Consider the following 21,853-nt stretch of genomic DNA (forward strand, 5'->3'; position numbering starts at 1 on the left):
TTTTGCCACTCCTTGATAATCTTCAGAGATTCCCTGAAGGCATCCCCTCTGGTGCTTTTCATATATATAAAATGCTGACTAAGAAACTAGATAAGTTATTGTGTAAGCAACATTGGGTCTGTTGTCTCATTTCTAAAGTGAGTAGAAGAATTAAAAAACAAACAGGCCCTTCCTGCCCAAAAGCAACCCTGACACTGACACTATTTTGAGAAGCGCCGTGCTATTCTGCTGGTGTTAGTCATACTGGTGGCACACCGCATGGTTTCCAGTGTTCCACTCATGTGTACTCTCCACATGACTTTGGATTATAATATTCCTGCCAGGCTCGGCAGAAGGATAGCAGACTACCAAGAAGAGACTTGATACCCTAGCACCATATTCAGGGGGAGGAGGTCCCCCTCAGTCACCGTCATAGGGAAGGGGGATTGGGGTGAAAGTGGGAGGGAGGGAGGAATGGGAGGATGCATGGGATGGGATAGAAAATGAGATGTAATATGAATTATTTTATTTTTCAATAAAAATGTGTTAAAAATATTCCTGCCAGGTTCAGCCTTACAGAACTGACACTCAGGGAATTGGCCTGGAGTCCAGATTGGTAGACCTTACGGTGTCGTCTGCTGGTTGCAGGTCGGGCAGTAATAAAGTGTGAGCTCTCTGTAGTTCAGTAGTGTGCCTCCCTTTACTGGTGTGTGAAAGGACATGTGAGGACATTAGGACCAACCCAGGAAAAAGTGAGAAAGAATGGAAAGGAAAGGCTGGATTGTGTAGGGACGGGATGGCTTGGGGTGATTCATGCAACAAAATGTTTGTTTCAAGTGTTGAAGGATACACCATTCTTTCCTCTTTTAGTAAAAAAAAACTGTCAAAGGAGAGTAAGATGTTAAAACCAAACAACTAGCTTTAAAGGGCAGCCCTGAAATAAAAGCCTAACTCCTTCCCTATAGCCCATTTTGCTCTATTTATGGTCACCCTGAAATCTCAACTTTTGTTTGTTTCTTGCATGACAATCTCTGTTTTAAAAGCCAGAAAAAAAATGATACCTTATGTTAATTAAGTCAGGTCTCAATATTCTGTCCCACCTGCCTCCAACCTCATATTTATATTCTTCCTCTGGAGGGAAAAAACAATAGCTGTATTTGCTGTAAGGAATTTGAACTTTTACTAAAGAAATCAAAGGTGGAGAATGATAGATACGTTCATTTTTACCCTCTTCATGGAATATATTGTCAATAAATTAAGAATATCTTCACCTTCCCAGTGATTTTAGGTGCAAACAAAACCAATACACACACACGCACCACCACCACCACCACTACCATGAACAACAACAACAACAACAATAACAACAACAACAACAAAAACCCACAAGAAGATCCTGTCTAAGCAAACTCTGGTATAAAGGTTTTCCAAACCTGGGGTTGTTAATGAGCATTTGAGACCGGAGAAATCCCAGTGGGAGTGTCACAGTTATTATAAACTCCACTTTTAGCTGAGACCCCCACACAGAAGATGTAATGAAATCCAAGATTGCTTTCAACTCTCTCAGGAGTCTCTGTGAACATGGGCATGCCTCCCACAGAAAGGGGACATTAGCAACCGTCTTTTCTAAATAATCCCGACAGAGAACTACATGCTTGGCTCTTAAGACACTTTAGACATGCTCTGTGGTCTGAGGGTAGAACAGATCAACTAAAAACAAGGGCTAAAGACCAAAATTATGACAACCGTGCTTCCAGAGACATCACTATAAATCTTCACCCAGTGTTTAAAAATAATCTCAAAAATTACTGAGTATAAGTCATTTTCCCTGTTGTTTGCTCTTTGGAAAATGAAGAAGCCTTGGAGACTGATTTGAAAACATAAGGCTTATACCAGATGTGTCTTCACGGGATGGAGAAGAGAAGCACTCAGAAAACAAAATCTCAGAACAAAATCCTTCTGTTTATCAGCCATCTTCTTGACGGTTGTTATTTTCTATTTAAAGAGATCATTTTGAGACAAGATGAGGATAGAGAAGAAGGCTTCACCTGGAAATGATTTGCTTCTTTTCATCAACCCTCAAGTGTGTGTAATTGGCTAATTGTGTGTGTATTCTGTTCTATTGACCTTAGAGGGCCTGGCTGGTGGAAGGTGCAGGGGGCCTGAGCTAGGGTGCTCTCTGCAATTCACATCACATCACCCCACAGTGCCTGCGAGTTTGCACAGCGAAAGAATGCTAGGTACCTGTGATTTGCCCACGGAGGCAATGCACCCATCTGTGTACTAACACATGGGAGGTAGTTACAGTTAGAAGAAACATGCTGACACATCTGTTTACTCCCAGCCTATGTAAATCCCTTTATAATTAGCATCTCAGCCAGCTGAGAGGTAAGTGGACCAAAGGATTGCCTGCAAAACAGGATCAGTGTGGCGTGCATCTAGGGCTTTGAAAACAAATCAAGGATGCTGCGTGTATTTGTAAGCAGAAATGCATCTTACGATTTGTAACTGTTGCACCATTTCTTCTCGGTAAGCCAGTTCCCTTTTCATCTGGTCCTGAAAGTTATCTGGGGAAGAGAGAAACAGAAAGGAAACTAATGAAAATGCAAAACCCAGGCTTACTGCGTATTTGGCCCTCCAAATCCCAGACTCCTGGTGCTGAGGATGGAACCAACCTTAGAACGCCAGCAACTTGACACAGAGTCTGTAATAAACACAACGGAGTACTTTCCACCCACACAGCATCCATCTGTATCAGTAAAGACACAGAGGGCAGGGCTTCTGAAACTCTTTCTACTCAGGACAAATACAGTTCACCAACATTCATCTAACTGCACAATTTATCAGTGACAAAGTCAAATCTGCTACTCAGGTAGATAAACCTAGCCTGCTTTAACTTTATGCAAACAGTTAAACACTGGCGGAATATTTGATCCTATAGGACATCTTCAGTATTTGTCAGAGTTGATTGATATTCTTGATCTTGTAATTATCAATACCGAGAATGTGGTTTTACATAAGTATGTACCACAAAATGGTTTAGGGCCATTTCAGAAATTGTTAGATTATTTTAGAAGAGTCAAGTCAGCAACTCAAACAACAATTTTTTTAAAAAAACCAAACAACCTAATACAATATAATCAAAAGATATATTAAATTGATCCTTATATGCTGAAGAATAGTAATAGGGAGATTTTAAAAAGTATGTGTTCAGGACCCTGAAGAGATGTCTCAGAAGTTAGGAGCACTGGCTGCTCTTCTAGAGGCCCTGGGGCACCCACATGGCAGCTCACAGGGCATCCTACATATTTTTCTGGCCTCCACTGGCACTGTGTGGGTGGCACTTTACACGTAGTGCACAAACATATATGCAAGCAAAACACCCATACACATAAAAATAAACTAATTAAAAAAACAATTTCCTGTAACTTAACCACTATGTTTGAAGAGCACACAACTTTGTATGGTAATCATGATATTCAAAGCATGCAGTTCTTGAGCTGAGGTGTTCCTCTAGCATTTCCTGGCACTGCAGGACTTGGTCTGTGTGCCAATGGTGGTCAGAGGTGGAACAGTGCCTCACAACAAAGGCCAGTGCTGCCCCAAACACCTTGGATTCATTTTGCTTTTGAGTTTCAAGTAACTCCTGGTCATTTAATGTCCAGAAACTTCTTACTGTTGCCCCAAATTGCATGACTTCCACATTCACTTATGTGACCCCATGTGGGGGTTGTGGCCCATGGTGTTGGCTGTAGTGTAAAGCATGTGGGAGGATGTACATGGGCTGCAGGAAAACACTAAGCAATACTATATGAGACTGGCACATCCATGAAATTTTGTTATCTGCATAGGGACCTGGAGCTAATTCCCATGGACACAGAAGGATGAGTACATTTGAAAAACAGGCTGACAGCACCCTAGAGTCTCCTACTCTTTTCAGCCCCCCCCTCTTCTTTTTCCCTTTTATTTTTAAGACAGACCTCACTGTATAGCCCCGGCTGGTCTGGGACTCTCTAATCAGGCTGACCTTAAATTATAGTTGATATTTTTGCCTGCTAAGTGCTGGGATTACAGGTACATGCCACTGGTCTGGCTTGTAGGTAAATCATTTAGTTATTTGAAGATGTGTTTACAACATTATAATTTTTTTAGACCTCACAGGACATTCTGAGCGGTAAGGCTGTGTCATTTCTTTGGCAGTATCTCATGCACCATCGAGTCTGTTCCTTTGCATGTAAGGACCAGCCCAGAAATGTGCATTGCAGTCATGGTCTCTACTTGTGCAAGTCACAGCATAGAGAGCTCCTACTGTCTGCAGTGCTACCAGTCAGGGGAGGGTGTAGCTCACACAGTGCTAACCACAGGGAATGCTGAGTTGTATGTGATGCCTTCTGGGTAAGACGTGGGTCTGAAAAATGCTTGCCTGGCTCCCTTGCTATTTAGTGCCCTTGTACTCCAGCCTGACTCTCCAAACAGCAAGCCTTCTCTGTAGCTTGTCTTTGTTACTTTATGGGTTCTTCTTTTTCCTACCCTTTATCACCCACCCCTGTTTCACCCCCTATCAGTAGATAGAAGAGAAAGGAGGAAAGAGGAGAGAGAGAGAGAGCACCATCCTTGAATCTAATTTCTTCTTGTTTTTTCTTTGAGCACAACTAACAAACTGCAACCCATGCCCCCCTCCAAATGACCAACAATCACCACCACCACCACCATCACCACGAGGCTCTGAAAAATCCCAGAATCTCAAACATCACACAATCCCAGAAACTATCTGCAGTTGTCAACACCACATCTCTGCTAGACACACAGTCAGGTGCTGCAGACCGTCTGAAGCAGCCCCATATACCCACTCCTGGGATTAAAATGAAAACATATTCTTATAATATTTCTGAGTTTTTAGAGAAATGAAAATTCCAGAATTCTCACTACACTTCCCGCCCATGCTACCCCTGTTATGGTCTTTTTTTTTGGTGTCATGATGCTATAAACTTGGCCACAATCTGAGGAAGGAGGGTTTTAAAAAGGCACTGCTACGTAAAATCGTATTGATATTCTATGTGTTAATTATTTTAATTTTATCTAAATGCCTTCCAAACCTACAGCAGAGTGTGGCATGTTCTCCTTGTAATTTTTAAAAGTGAAGTCTTGGATAACGTGTCTCTTTCCTCTTATGAAGGAAAAGAACATGGATTCACACTGCACTTGTGGCTGATAGACAGAAGCTTGGAGAAGCCAGAAACATCAACTACAACACTTCCTTTCTTTTTTTTTTCTTTTGCCTTAACAATCAACTAGCTGGCAGTGGAACCCCTAGGCTTTCCCTCCACCACCCCTCTGTTCACCTCCCATATGCAGGTGCTTCTTTCTGGACTGTTTCTAGAGGTTTCTGACTGACCTCACACCTCTAGCTCCTTCTCCACAAATCCTTTTCATCTTCCTAAAATTCTGCCTGAAAAATTTTCAATGGCCTCCCAGTATTTCCAAGGTAACAATTCCTAAGTCTCCAGGTAGTAGAATTAAACATAATTGGTCTTTTCATTTTTTTTTTTTTTGGCATTTGCCTTTCTATATGAATAGAATTCCTTCCCTAAACCCAAGGCATATAGTATCACTTATTTTGAAAAGCATCCAACCCCTACCTCACAATACCTCCAAATGTGACAAGGAAGATTTTACAGTAGAGGGACCAGGGTGGGTCAGTGAGAGGGAGGTGGGGGTGGGGGTGGGGAGAGGGGTGAGCAGCATCCGAGGGAGAAAGGAGGAAGGGGGCACTGCAGGGCAGGCTGCAGCAGAGGACGAGGAGGAAATTCCAAGAGCCCAGCTACCCATCAGACCGCTCTCCAGCTTTCAAGCAGGCACTTTGCTTCTTGTGTCTGGGCCCCTGTTCCTGCTGTGGTCTACCCTTACAGCAAGCATCCCGGTTCAAATCCCTATTTAAAAAAAAAAAAAGTCTTCCAATTCTCTTGATTCCCCTACCAGAATCAATTATCATCCTTTCGGGCTCTTCAGGCTAGCTGCTCACACCCCTACTAACACGTCTAACATGTCCATAATATGTATTACTAGTTGGAGCACATCTGTCTCCAACTGTCACATCCACCTAGGTATATAGTGAGGTCACAGGACAGGAAGGTAAGTTTTATCAAAAACCTCTAGGCCCACAGCAGTCCTCAGTGTGCAGAGGTGGAGAGTGACAGATTGGAGAGTGGGAAGAAACAAAGCCCTTCACCAGAGGGTCAGGGCTTTGGCACCAAGGGTAAGTGTCCTGCTCTGGGGCCTTGGGCCAAAGGAGCAGTGTGGACACGATGCCCCTGAGAAATCTTCTTGCTCTAGTATTTTAAGATCTGATGATGAAGCAAACTGGTTTGGTTAGGGACAAATACTTTTCCTGTCTTTTCCATGCTGGGGATCAGGAGCTGCCTGATTCTGACGTGCTCTGATGAAAATTAGGAGAAAGGCGCTGTGCGCGGTGTTGGTAGCCACCCCACACCAGGAGACTCAGGCGGGTCAGCGTCCACGGTCTGGGCATCCACCACAAACTGACCTAATCTTAACGCCTTCTCCCACGGCTGCCCCAGAACCTCCATAGAGCCACTGTATTTCCACACACAGTAGATTCTTCTTTTCATCCAGTGATCTTCTCGGAGTGAAATGGGAGGCATGAGAAGTGGGGGGCATCCCGGGGCTGGTCACATAGCTGGGGTAGGTCCCCCTGGACCCTGGAAAGGAATCCAGGGAGTACGCTGGAGCAGCAAAGGGCGATTTAGAGTGGGCCGACGGCAGCTAGACTCTCCCTGGCCCTCCTGCTTCTATCTCCTCAGGGCTGAGCTTGCAAGCATGCAGTACCACATCCAAGGCTGATGGATTCCTTGAAGCGGAAGCTGAAAACTTCAGTACTAAAACAAATTCGCACCCAGGAAGTGGACGTACGCAGGGGCGGAGGGTGCCTGGGACAGGCAGGAGTTAGTCTTGACTCTAAATAAGCAGTTGGGCTGAAGACAGATTCTTGGGTGCAGAACTTGATGGCAAAGGTGACATTTTAGGGGGGACGGCATGGGTTGGAGCAGGGAAGGATGGGAGTGGACCCAGAGCATCCATTTACTGCTGTACAGTTGGGAAAGAGGCTGCGGAATGCGCCTTGGGAAAGCAAGAGGGCATGCTGCCGCCAAACCTGGAGCCCTCCCTCAGAACCCCTGTTCCAGGAGCCCTCCCTCAGGACCCCTGTTTTTGGCCTGTTTGCCTGGTGTTGGGGTCCTGTCCTCCTCCTGTGCTGTCCCAGCAGGGTCAGGCAGGTATGCTCAGGAAGCTTAGTTCTAGAAAGCCCTTTCTCAACACAGGTAGAGGTTAGCTTGCTGCCCCATCCCCAGACTTCTGCCTTCTAAGGCTGCAGGCTCCTCTTCCTCCTTCTCCCCCTTGCTTCTCTCTTCTCCTTCCCCCCTTCCTTCCTCCTCATTTTCTTTTCTTTCCCCTCCTCTCCCTCTGCTTCCTTTCTCCTTCACCCTCACCTTCTCACCTGCTCAGCCCTCAGAACCGCACAAAGACCCCAAGGCCCAATGATTTAGAAATCCTCCACGCAGCTCAGTGCTGAGTCTGCCCTCCTCACCCTGCTGCATCTTCACCGCCTCAGACTACAGATGACAGCTATTGGATGAACCTAACGTCAGTAAATTCACGCACAGCCCCTTGCCTGCTTGTGCTGTTTAGTTCTTTCATCCTGAGAGGCGGGAATTATCTGCCCCGGTGGGTGGGCAGTTTCCGAGGTCAAGCAGCCAATGAGGAGAAGCTCAGGTGTGGTAGATTTTGGAACCTGGACTCCTAGTGACCACACCCTGTATGTAGCTCCTCCCCTGCATCCTTGGGGAGTGGAGCAGGTTGCGAATTTCCAAAACTTGAGGATGTTGTTTATTGAAACGCTTATGTGTGGCAGCCGCAGACTGGCTCCCATCAACTCGGGTCAAGATGATCACTACTAGGTCTGGGTTTTTTCATTGCATGGTTTTTGTGGTGGTAACGACCAAACTCAGGCCTGAGCTATGCCCTAGCCCAGCCTAATATTGTTTTAATGTACATGGTTTATGCTAGAAAGGGCAATGTATAGGAATATACGTTACTGTGAGTTAATTCCTTAAATGAGTATTAATTAGCTGTTACTAATAGAACAAGTTATGAGCACACTGGCCTCCTGGGGAACTGAGAGGGCACTTTGGGGCTGCCAGACCTACAGCAGTGATGCCCTGACTGCCAATTAGATCATCCTAGCTACATGGGAACAAGCCATTAGCTGTCCTCTCTGCCGTGGGGACCACGGGTTACATTCTTCCTTAGCCTAGAAGGCTAGAGCTTCATGCAGTTCAGGTTTTGTGATGCCCAGATTACACAAGACATGATGGCATCCTAAAAAGTGTTTGCATACTTTAGAAAATAATGCTGTTGGAGAGGTAGCTCAGCGGTTAGGGGCACGTTCTGCTCACAAAGGGGACTAGGGTTTGATTCTTAGCACCCGTGCTGGGCAGCTCGAAACTGCCTACTAACTCCAGCTCCAGGAACGCATGGGAGTGGGTCACGGGGGAGGGGGGGCAGGGGAGGTACATACACAGACATACATACACACACACAGTTAAAAAATAAAATAAATTCTAAACAATGGTTTGCATGCTATTTTTTTTTCTGACTTTCATTTCTCTGAAGAGGAGAATGTGACTAACTGAAATGCCCAGAAGCCTGAAAAACACTCCCAAGATGCATTTGTTCCTGTGCTAGCCCACCCCATGGCATGTGAATTTTTGAATTTTATATGGACACCTACCATAAAGCCTTTCTGAAATTCTATGATCTGGGAGCAATGCGAAAACTTGTTAGGTTTCCTGCTTTACATCGGAAGGGAGTTTTGCATTAAAATAGATTGATAGTGTAAAACTATTAAAATTAAATTGATTTAATTATGGCAATGCCCCTTAACTCTGGTCTGCTTTCACTGGTTCTGTTTTACACAAGGTCAAGTGTGGCCTAAAAATATTAAGTGGAAATTCTAGAAATAAACAATCATAAATATTATATAACCTTTATTATGGTGTAGATCATTGTTCTATTTTTGTCCTTGGTTTTTTTTTACTAATATCTCACAAATTAAACTTTGTCATAGGAATGTGATTATAGAGGAAAAGAGTACAGAGAGGGCTTGAAACTATCTGTGAGTTTCACGCATCCATTGGGCGCTGCCTGGACTATCCTGCCCACCCCCACCCCCCAACCCCCCACCCCCACAAGATAGAGGAGCTACCGTGAGCAAATCGACTCGTGGAAACCAGCTTGTTTAAATCTTCATGTTTAAACACATCTCCACACCAGCAGCTAACCAGAGCTATCTGAGGATAAAGGGTAATTAATTGTCCCTTTGTTCTTCCTACTTTTGGAAATATAAATACCAAGGAATTATTGTATATTAAAATATGTAATCTGGATGTATTTGAACATGAATACATTCATACTGAATGATGTGTTTATATACATATTTTAAGATGCACATGCGAGCACACACACACACACACACACACACACACACACACACACACACAGAGCTACCCATATATCAGAGCATAAATAGCAAATGCTCTTGTGAGAAATTCTGTCTTTGAGTTAATTTTAAGCACAGATTAGGGAGGAACGTGTATGACCACTTAGGCAGAGCTTGGGACGCCTGTGTGCTTAGCCGCTCTGGCTCAGCCTTACACTCTTGAACCTAACGGTAAACATTCTAGCAAACGTCACACAGAGAATGAAAAGAAAAAGCTCCTTACTGAACACCGGGAAGGACGTGTTTCCCTTTAACACTTGGAATTCTTGCTCCAGTCGTCTCCGTAAATCTATTTGCTCAAATAAAACCTTCTGAAGTTCCTCTAATGGGGGGGGGGGGATGGAAAGAAGAGCCATTTTACTAATCTTTACAAATAACTCTCCAGAGAACTGTTATATCTGGCAATTTGTTATTATAAGACAAAATATTTTACCAGTTTAAAAAGTGTTGCATAGACATAGGATAGATTTTGTGCAGAAATCCATGAATATAAATCAATGTAATATATTATTTTAAAGTATTATATTACAGTGTCATGTATTGATTGATATGTATGCATTAATCTCAATTATGTCCATCCAATGGTCCATATATTATTCATATGTTGCTTGTCAAGCTTAAAATATGGTGCAGAACGAAAATATCTTCTTATTATCTCTGTACTCTTTAATAGCTAAGAGAAGGATACAGCATTAAGACTTGTCTTTACCTTTCCCCATATTTTCTACATCCTTTTTGAGTGAATGAGGTGAATTGGTTTCTTGAGTGTGTTCACCTTAAAAAAAAAAAAAGGAAAAATATTAGTTTGCATGGACTATTTTCCAGAGCTTAAAAAATTTTTTTTACATCTAGAAAAAGTTTATTATTTAGCGTAACCTGACATTAGAAATTCACAGGACTAGATACTGCTCCTGTGAATGAGTAGCTCCCCTTTGAGTCACAGTAGCACTAAAAGCAGGGTCTCTGACGTCAGGATGCATGCTCTCCCTGGAAAGCCCTTGACACTGGCAGAGGTGGGAGTGTCCTAAACTTCTGGTACCCTCAAAATTTGGAACAGAGAAAAAGGAAGGAACCCTTGGCTTGTCTTAGGAAAACAGTCATATGCACGGAGGCTTTCCTAGCCGTTGACAGCCAGCTGAAAGAAATGTACGCTATAGCCAATATGTGAAATAAGTTAACCTGTTAGTTTGTAAATATTTACTTATTCAGTGGTAGCTTCTCATCTGGGACCAATAAAAATGGCCCTGGGAGCAGAGGGTGGGGCTCAGGAGCTAAGCACAGGTTTTGCTTCCTTGGTGAGTGGAGCGGGTTGCAGATTTCCAAAACTGGAGAACGTTGTTAATGGAAACGCTTCTTATGTGTGGCAGCCACAGCTCACATCAGCTCGGGTCAAGATGATCACTACGAGGTCTGGTTTTTTCATTGCACGGTTTTTGTGGTGGTAAGGAGCGAATCTGGGCCAAACTCAAAAAGCCAGCCGTCTATGTTACGAATAAAGGTTAGACGGTCGCTCCTGTGTGCTCACTGTTCTCTGCGTGCTCGCTAGAACATGGGGAATTAAACAACGCATCTATCTACAAATATCCGGAGGCTTACCCCATTCCTTCAGCTAATCAGATGATTGTGTTTTCAGATTTTCAAGCTAATTTCTGTGAGAGCCACATGGCGGGACTGGCCTCCTGGTTTTGTCTAGACAGGTGTGGTAGTGCAAATGGTGGTTCTCCAAGAAGGTTTAATGGATTCCCCACACTGGATCTGAGAGGTGAGGCCACTCCTCTGTGCCTGCAGCCCCTGGCCCAGGACTTTGCCTGCCTTCTTTCCCTCACCCACTAGGCCAGGCACTACCGGAGGCAGGAGCTCTGTCTCTTCTCTCCAGCCAGCCAGTGCCCACCATGGCACCAGACATATAGAACAAGCCCTCAGCAAAGGTCTTTGTTCTTACTAAAGGAACCCCAGGGGGACATAAGTCCTAAGTCATCGCTGCAGCCAGTATGTGTCACTTAGATCCTCTCTCTGCTATTTATTCCTTTCCCTCGGCAAGAAATGGAGCATAATGGCCCCTAGGCACCTGTTGGAATCCTGGGAGATCTCATTGCCAAGTTCAAATGTCTATAAAAAGAGAAACAGAATTTCTTCCCAAAGCAGCAACCTATACCATGGACAGGCATCTGTGTTCCACATGCTGACTGGAGTGTGCGAAGGGACACATGAATGTGCATCTGTCTCTTTAAGGAGTTATATGTAACTGATATATGCACTCATATATTCCCAAATACATGCATACTCAGGGGCGAAGCCTAATACATCCTTCACACTCCCACATTCCTGAATGGCATCCTCTAACAAACAGAGCAGAGTCACATGACTTCATTCCGGCACATCTGGAACTTGACCTCTCTCTCTAGTCTCAACTTGGTTTTCTTCTCCTTGTAGTGAGGAAAAAGCCCGTGACGTATCCCAGTTGTAGATCTCTAAGGAATTAGATCCTCTACTAGAAAAGTAATAGGTTGATAACAAATCATTAATATGTAAACCAAGCATGGTGGTGTTTTGGAATGAAGGTAAACGTGTGTTAGGTGCAGGTCTGCGTATGTAGTGCCAGTTGACCAGGATGGGAGTTTCCTATTGATGCACTGCTGAATCGCAACAGAGAAGAGCAAGCAGGTGCCTGCCTCTGTGCTTACTCACACACAGTGACATGGCGCTGTCCCAGTCTACAATTTTTGCACCTAAGCATGACTTAGGTGAGATGTGAACACATTTCTAGAAGCCATGTTCTTACCATGTTGCAGACCAGACTTTTTGATTCACTAAATATTCTGAGAACTGTTTATCATGTATTACATTTCAATGGGATGAATACATTTAAAAATTAAGATGTATAAAACTATGTTTCCTTTCCCCTTCATACTTACTAGCATTATATGTATAGACTACCCCTAAATCAATAGCTAATAAATGGAAATGAACTGATTACAGGAAAATCTACTGTTGACATTAACAATGGGCTTTTCATCAGCTCTGTGGAGGTTTTAGTAACATTTTGTGTCAGTGTTTACTGCAAATAGAGATTTTACTACAATTTCTGAGCAAAAATGGCCAGTTTAGAGCTTAGAAGCTATAAATGTCTGCTTTACCCTGAGGTTTTTAAGTGTCTGGTATTAGGTAAGTAAGGACACAGAAGCAGTGTCGCCTGTGCTTTGTGCTGTCTTCCTGGACTGGTGCTTTCTGCATCACTGCTAATCTGTGAAAACCAGATTGTTAATGGTGGTTAAAAATGACCTCTGGGAGTGTGGATGTTTGCTCACTATCACCACTAATGTTTTCCATCTGGTCAGAAAAAAAAAAGCAGTCTAATACTAGATTAAATAAAAGTGATTTAGTTGACAACGAGCCTCCAATTTTTATAAATATTCCATCAGGTTAGATGCATTCCACTTTTCAAAATTAATGAATGGCTTTGGAAGCTTCCCAAAACTAAAATGCTTACCTTTTCTCTCCCTACATCCCTCTTTAAAAAAATATTTACAAGCCTAGAGGGTGAGGGGAGCTTAGACACCTCATGGTTTAGAGACAGAAGACGGAACATTATGCATAGGAGAAATATCTTTCTTAGAGACCTGGCCTCAAACATACCAGACGGTAGAAGAAAACACAAGTGTTTGAAGTGGGAAAAAAATGGATAATTAGAGTATAAATGCATTGGTGGAGGGAGGAGACCCAAACCTGCAGCTTAGGGATGTGTTGCCTTCTCATGGAGTCTTCATGATCCGTGCTGGCAGAGGCAGCAGTGTGCCTTGTAGGACAAACCTCACGGCAACCAGGTGCAACCACAAGCCAAGGCCTGAGCACATGGCTTGCCTTCGTATTCTCTCTGGGGTCCTCTAGCACAGGTGGCCTCATGTTCCAGAGATGTTCCATCCCACCCTTGGGTTTGCCCACACTCAGCCACTCAGAAAATAGGCAAGAGGGATAGATATAAGAATGTGCCACGCTAAGGCATACATCAGTAGTAAATAACAAATGAGCAAGGACTCAAATTCACACACACACACACACACACACACACACACACACACACACACACAGAGAGAGAGAGAGAGAGAGAGAGAGAGAGAGAGAGAGAGAGAGAGAGAAGGAGAGACAGAGACAGAGAAACAGAGAGAGAGAGAGAGAGAAAAGGAGAGACAGAGACAGAGAAACAGAGAGACAGAGAGAGAGACAGAGAGAGAGAGAGAGAGAGAGAGAGAGAGACAGAGACAGAGACAGAGACAGAGACAGAGACAGAGACAGAGAGACAGAGAGAGAGACAGAGAGACAGAGAGAGAATCAGTCAGTAAATTCATTAGCATAACTTTATAGGCTCAAGAGCAAGCGGTTTCTCTTAAATATTGTGGCATACTCTTATTCAAGAACCTGTAATGGATTCCCTGGTCTTTACAGGGAATAATATTCACTCTAAACTCCTCTAGAGTTTTTTTTCTTATACCTGGGTTCCTGCTGCCTTGCCCCCCAGCTCATCTGTCTTTATTACCAACACAAATCTTTTACTGTATTCAGGCCTGTATTTCTCACTGTGGATTATCTTGCCTTATATTGTTGGTCTTGCTTGAGGTACCTGGCCCTTTCCCCACTTCCTATTCCAAAGTGAAATGTCATTTAAGTCTCCTTGGTATGAACTGAGCATTTCTAGTTCAGCAACCTTCATTTACCTAAGCCCCAACCTTCAGGATGATGGCTCCCGAGGCAGTTCAGCCAGTGGGGTTGCTTAGGTCATCATGGCTGACGACATCAGTGCCATCTTCAGGGCACTGTAGTGTCATACCCTGTGTGGTCAGGAAATAGCTGCCGATGCAGCTCCTAAGAAGCCCCCATGAGACGCTGTGTCTGCTGCTACCTTGACCTCGAACCTCACAGCTCCGAGAGCACAGAGAAATAATTCTTGTTTCAGCACCACATAGGACTAAGATGCTGCTTCTGTGAAGCAGCCTCAGGTTTTTGCAAATGCCCATGGTCACCCACTTCCTGGGCTGAAGTTCTAAGTATCTTTTCTTTACCCCTTTGCTTCCTGCCTAGGACATTTGCTTTCTGGAAGCAGCAACACCCACCACCCTACCCCAAGGTAGGAAAATACATTCCACAGATGCCTGCTGTACTAATTTATTCTAGTCTGTGAAAGAAACATCAGCCAGTGCTATTGTAAATTTGTCAGAATTGTTAAACTAGTTCTTTTTTCTTATAGTTAAACATAACTCTTACAAGAGAGAAAATATATTTTGATTCATTTTATAATCAGACTAAATCAGGCTAACTATATTTTAGTCTCTTGAGAACTGTCCTCAGTCTATTGGGAAGTTTGTGATGTCCTCTCCAAAAAAATTAGTTTTGTTCTTGTCTGACATTTTCAAAGTGTCTATGTGAAAACACAGTCTAAATTCTAGCTAAAACATGGAATTATTAATAAGCACACATGTCTGCCATGGCACCCAGTAAAAATATCAGATGTATTAGGATTAATTAATTCTATTACAACAATAATTTTATTATAAAACTTTTCATTTTCTATCTATGTTCATGATTTATTTTCATTTTATTTGCTTGAGATGAAACCTAGGGCCCCTGCATGTTAGGTACACTCCTTTCCCTGGGTTCGGTGATGCCAGTATCACAAATAGATGAGATGCCATCTTCTGTTGGTGGCCATAGGACAGGAAAAGAAGCTAATAAGATAGATGTCACTGACACTCTCCCTGGCAGCCCACTTCCATAATGGTGGAATGTGCTCTGCAGGTGGAGAAGAGCCATCAGTGGTCTGATCCACACAGGGCCTCCATACTGCTACACTGACCAAGGTGTGCCCATGGGTGTAGTAGTGGTAAGACTGGTGTAGAAAAGGCAACACATTATTATTATTATTATTATTATTATTATTATTATTACTACTACTACTACTACTACTACTACTACTACTACTACTACTACTACTACTACTACTTGGCAACACATTTTTTATTGGACTTGAGGAGAGAATTCAAAGCTGGTATGGTAAATATGGTCCAAGCTCTTGGCTATGGAGCTATGGGGCTGGGGAAGAATGTGTCGATGGTGTCGTGTTGTCAACTCCCTTCTAAACATTGATGTTTATGGATTGGTGCTGCTTCCAGCCTTGGTCAGAGAAGTTTCTTACTGATGTAGGTAGTGGTCAATGCAGAGACTCAAACCCGCTCCAAGTGCTGAGAATAGTGACTGTGGGTGCTCAGCCACCTGCCTGCACTGAGCAGCCTCCCCACCCAAGCCTCAGAGAGCACTGAGGAGTAAGATCTGGAAAGAATGTTAGGGGTCAGAGGACTTGGAGGAGCGCCGTGAATGTGGTCTTCTGGACACGGCATGGCTATTGCGCACAGGAGCTCATGGTAGCTGTGTGTATCTGGATAAGATCTGTGTAAGATCAAGCTGGTTAAAAACTCCAGCATGGGTTGTGGGAGAGGGATCCCATGTTCCCTAGTGGAGAAGCTTTGGCAGTTACTGACTGTGAGTAAAGGAAAGGCACATGCCTTTAGGGGTGTGGCTGCTGGGGGCCTCCCAAGGCCCAGTGGACGATCCTGTTGAACTCAGTGGGTTAAACATAGCAGTAAATAAATACATAAATAAATACATATAAAAAGAGGACTTGAAGTTGAGAGGAAGACATGATGGAGGATTCTGGGAGTTCGGAGGGGGTAGATATGTTCAAAGAACATTGTATACATGTATGAAAATTTCAAGGAAAATACAAAATTTAAAAATTTGAGTTCAATAAATAAAATTTAGACATTGTAACCTGAGTCTGAATGTAGGGTGTCTTATGGGGCACAATGTCAGATGCCGGGTCTTAAAAGAAGGAGTAAGAGAAGTAGCTTTTTCCTATTCCTTCTACTAAAAGCCACCCCTCTTGGTGTCCTACTCCCATGCCTTAGCTATCTCCCCAAATTCTTCCTTGAGCCACAAACAGGGCTCATAGGCTCTGCCAGCCAGCAGCCACAGCAGCCACAGCAGCCACAGCAGCCACAGCAGCCACAGCAGCCACAGCAGCCACAGCAGCCAGCACATTGCTCCTCCCAATATTGTTACTGAGGACACTTGGCAAAAATATTTTTGTAGAGCACATTTGCTTGTACAGGAAGAAAGCGTGTATTCCCTGGAAGGTCTCTTCAAAACAGATAAACATTTTTTGATTTGGGATAATGCCTGTATGTGAGATTGATATGTAGTCTCACATTCAGATGACTGTGTCCCGCAAACAAATGCTTCAGCAGCCCCTGGGGACTCGTGCACTCCTGTCTGTGTTTTGGTGCAGGGGAGCAGATGTCTCACACAGTCAGAGGTGGAGATGGGCCCCACATGATGTTGCCAGCACCCTGCCACAGCCCCTCCAGCTGCACGGAGACTCTACTCTCTTGCCTCCTGGCACCCTAACAGGGCCTGGCCTTGCCACACAGGCCTGTTGAATTCTCAAAATAAGCACTGAATTTTAATAACTGGCCTTAGCTTTGTAATCTAGCTTAGGACTTTTCTGCACCTTTTCTCTTCTCTTATAATGCATCTTAGAGGTGCAGGTTAGAATGAGTCAAAATTAATCTGCAATTGGAATAATCAAAATTTCAATACAACATGTGGCTCACAGGGTTCTTTTTAAGGATATTTAGCATCCAGGCGTAAGAAATCAATTCAGGAGGCCAGGGAGACTGCTTAGCAGGTCAATTATGAAGACTGGAGTTGGGATCCCAGGCATCTGCTTAAACAGGCGGATGTCATGGCCGGCCTGTACCCCAGACAGAGACCCCTCAACAAACGAGCTAGCTAGACTAGCAGAATCAGTGAGTTTTGAGTTCAGATGAGAGAGAGAGAGAGAGAGAGAGAGAGAGAGAGAGAGAGAGAGAGAGAGAGAGACTCTGTCTCCTTGTGTAAGGTGGACAGTGATGAAGGAAGACACTCAGTAACGATCTCTAGTCTCCACACGCACACGTGTGCACCCACATGCACACGTGTGCACCCACACGCACACGTGTGCACCCACACGCACAGGAATGTAGATACTCGCACACAAACGTTACCAAATCAAGCATGTAAGGAGCAAAGTTAAACAATGTTCTCCTCTGTCAGCGGAAAATAGTCCTGCTAACTTTTTGATGTTATATCTACACTAAACTACTTCTTTGTAGTGCTTTACACTTTTGTAAGTTAACGAAACCAGAGGCAAAAAGAAAAAAAAGAAAAGAAAAAGTCACCAAAGCGGGTATGCTACAGAACAGGCTGGTTGAATGAAAAAGACAGAGAAACAGTTGGAGTCTGTGATGCCAGGGAGGTTATAATAAAAACCAGTGATGGTACACTGCGTGATTGATGCTCAGAATGTATTATTGATGCTGGCTGTGGCTACACGTGCTTGTAGACCCAGCACTCAGGAGGCAAAGTCAGGAGGACCAAGAGTTTGAGGACAGTCTGACTATAGAGGGAGGCCTTGGCTCAAAGAACAAACAAATCCCATGAACGTATGTTACATATATACGTACATATGTGTGACTATGGAGGTCATTCTAGATTTCTCTTGAATTTTAGAATTGAGCTAATGCTATGTAAGTTAATGCTATGTGATATTTGTGTTTGTTTCACATTTATTTATTTATTTGTGTGTGTGTGTGCATGTGCACGCATAAATGTGATACGTGAATGTGGAGGTCAGAGAACAACTTGCAGGAGGTGGCTCTCTCTTTCTACCACTTTAACAACTCTAATTTTTTTCTACAAAGCTTTTCATTGTTTTCTATCTCTTTGAGTTTCACATAATTAAAAAAATCATTAGCATGAAGAAAAAAATCGTAAACAGAAAAGTAGATGTCTGAAATACAGTGATCATTTAATTCTGGGTGCATGTATTGAACAGCTTCAAAATGTGTTACCTGGAAGAATGTTCATAATAAATTAGAGGTTTTGTTAAATTCTATAGGCAGAAAAACTTAGAAACAAACTTACACAAAAGTTCCCTTACAAGTGAAAGAATTAAAACTCAGGTCCACTGCTCTGGTTTTTAAGTTTTAAGTTCTCCTCTTTTGCTTTTTTTTTTTTTTAAATCATAAGCATGTTCTAAAAGTGAATGGAATAATAAATCAGAGCGCCTCATCTGCTATATATTCATGAGAAGTGTAAGTGCTTCTTACTATTCTTGGAAATCCATCCACAGCATATTAAGTACACTAGAGAATCATATCCGTGGAAATCAAATTGATTTTAAAACTTCTATACATATAACAAGATGCAGCCGTGCCTGGAGTCTGCAGGTGCTGGTGTTTCTACACTGTCAGGGGTTGGAAGGCAGGAGGATGCCTCTTTCCTTCATTTTCTTGACCCGCAAAGGCTCTGTCTCACCAGCTTACCACACTGCATTCAATTTCAAATCACTTAACTTCACTGAAGTTATTCAAAGCAGAGATGCAAAACGCACTTTGGGATTGCAAGTGAAGTCCTGTCATCTGCAGCGTTGAGTTGGTAATAGTTTGACCAAGCTACTAGGTGTTTAATTCTGTCTGGCTTAGTGTACTTTTAAGGTTCTACTGCCTCCTGGGGAGTTTTGGTTGCTGAAGACTATCTTGTTTGGCCCCTTGAATCATACACAGTACAACATCTACTATGCATGATGCTTTCCCAGAGAGAAATTTAAAAAACTCAGTTGCGAATGTCAACAAATAACTTATCAATAGAGCTGAGGTCTTGGAATAAAGGTGATAGTGAACTAAAAGGGGAAACAACTGATCCACAGAAATAACGGCTTCAGATGAACTGAATTTATATAAGGGGCCAGTTAATGCCACCGAGGATAGACATGTCTGTTTCTTTACGTAACTACTGAGGCTTCCTGGTAATTGCATTGGTGATTACCATGAGAATGAAAAATTCATATAAAAGCAAAAACTGCCTGCTGATTTACCGGGCAGTTTAAAAAAAAAAGTGGTTTTGTTCTCCCATGCTCTTCTTATGTGAAGGAATTAAATATTGTACTGCAAGTCTTCACAAATGGTGATTGAGTTAAATGCTGGCTGAAGGAGTACATGTGTAATCCCCCCTAGGTGGTGTTACTTTTTTCGATTTGGGTTTTGTTTTGGGGGCAAGTTCTCACTATACAGCTTAGTTGAAATTTGTGGTCCTCCTGCCTCAGCCTCCTAAGTTCTAGGATTATGGGTGTGGCTTGGGTGATATATATATATATATCCTATATATATTCTGATCATATATGTGATGTATCTGGCTAGTTTGATATCTATCTATTTGTCTATCTATCTATCTATCTATCTATCTGAATTCTCACAGTTTAGTGAACTACCTAGCACGCAGTGGGCATTCTAAGCTAAGTGTGGCACTAATGAGTAAAGCGCAAGGACTCAGGCAGTCAGGAAAGCCAACAGTTGTCATATGGAGAGAAACCTCTCCAGAGACTAGGCGGCACTGGGCTTGGCATTTGTCTGCTGCTACCAAGCAGCAAGCCATATATGCTCACAATCTGTTTGACTTGTTTTAGTTTTGACATTGCCAAATGAATAGAATCTGATTATGATGAAATAAATTAATACCAAACCACAGGTGCCCATCCTGGGATTTTCTTAAGTGTATTTCAACAGGAAGACCACAGGCTAATCTGTTTTACAAGTCAGCGACAGCTGAAAGCATAGCAAGCGAAGTCGCACAAAACCCCAACCTCTTCAACCTTCTGAGGTTTAAAATTCTCCGTACAAAGTCAGGAGCAGTGGTGCCCACTGGTAGTATCGACTCTTGAGGAGGCCTAGGCAGGTGACTTGCTTGAGCCCATGGATTTGAGATTAGCCTGGGCAATCCGGGGAAACCCCATCTCAGAATAGATTAAGTCATAGATGAAATAAAGAAAAAGTTCAACGGCATCACAAAGATGAACTTCTTGTGGCTGTATATTCTAGCACCAACTCAACACCATTCACCAGAAAGTTGCACACTCCAGTAGTGTTTGCATCCTCCCATTCTCCAACTCATTACAGGATAATAATATCGTCTAACATACCACTCACATACTTCCCTGAATAATGTGAGGGTAAGACTGTGACATGGAAAAATCGATATGGAACAAACTTCTCTGGGAATCTGTATCAAATTAATTATTGTGAGAAAGGGACCGGCAATATATCAATAATATGAGTAGGTGTTATTACCAACATAACTATTGACTGTGCTGCTCTGAGCTCCAGGCACCATGGAATGTTTGTGTGAACATGGATTCTGTCTGCACTTTTGCTTATGTCCTTTTAGCATTTGCATTTTCAGCTGCAAACTAAACAACAGTGGATGCAGTAGTTTTTTATCCACTCTGGCTATCATTCTCAAGGCTCTGAGGGCGAGTCAGAGTTTACTGTTCTGAATGGATGTGAGGACATGAACACCCTTTCAGGTAAGCCCAGAAACTTCTTTTAAAATCCCATCCAGGTCACTTATTGAACATTTAGCTCAAAAGTCTTTCTAAAAATCATGGGTACAGTTGCTAAACACAATGTAACAAGTTATGTTTTCTAAAGAGAAATGATCTCAGACTGTAGAACTTGGATTCTCCCATTAAATCCCATGTAAACTATTTTAAATATCAAATTATCCATGGTTTTATGCAAATCATTGCCACCTCTTGGAAAGCTATGCACATTTTTACATTTTTATAGCATATATAATTCCCTTAAAAATTATACCTAAAATAGAGGAAGAATTTAGCAGAGCAGACTTAGAATAATTAGTGTTTAGTAGCTGAAGTGTAGCATCTACTATGAATCATCCTGTAAGTGATCATCTACATTTCGTATCAAATACAAAATGTATCTTGTAATTTGCACCACAGAATCATTAATGGCCAACTCCAGAGTCAGAACTTCCAAATACAGGCAGTCAAAACAATCCGAACAACTAATGCACATAATTGTAATGTATTAACTTTAAAAAGCATCACTAAATTAAAACTAAACTAATTAGGGAAAGCAAATGGAAACTGAGGGCCCATATCCTGCCCCTGAAAGGGTTAAGCTGTTATAAAGTACACAGCCCATGTCATTCTGTCAGATTCCAGGCTTCAGGGAGGTTACAAAGTGAGGTTGCATAAAAAAAAAAAAAAAAACCAAAATGAACCAAATAAAAATCCCCCCAAATTAGATAAGTAATTAATACCAGCACTAAGGTATGACAGCAGCTTTTAAACTCTTTCTGAGAGTGTCTGTTTGAAGGGAGAGAAGCAGAAATTCGTCAAGTGCTCCCTGTTCC

At 42.8% G+C, this 21,853-nt stretch overlaps 1 protein-coding gene across 3 annotated transcripts in view; it reads right to left on the reverse strand.

The window, feature by feature from the left end:
- Window positions 1-21,853, reverse strand: part of SKOR2 (SKI family transcriptional corepressor 2) — a 50,828-nt gene that overhangs the window by 11,187 nt on the left and 17,788 nt on the right. For all 3 annotated transcript variants that reach the window (XM_084780825.1, XM_084780824.1, XM_084780823.1), the window contains 3 exons: window positions 10,263-10,328; window positions 9,777-9,875; window positions 2,479-2,546 (listed from right to left, as the gene is read on the reverse strand). In XM_084780825.1, coding sequence (XP_084636951.1) covers window positions 2,479-2,546; window positions 9,777-9,875; window positions 10,263-10,328 — 233 coding nt within the window. The remainder of the gene's footprint in view (window positions 1-2,478; window positions 2,547-9,776; window positions 9,876-10,262; window positions 10,329-21,853) is intronic.

The sequence above is a fragment of the Acomys minous genome (genome assembly GCF_964271855.1).
Source record: "Acomys minous genome assembly, chromosome: 4".
NCBI classification, from domain to species: domain Eukaryota; kingdom Metazoa; phylum Chordata; class Mammalia; order Rodentia; family Muridae; genus Acomys; species Acomys minous.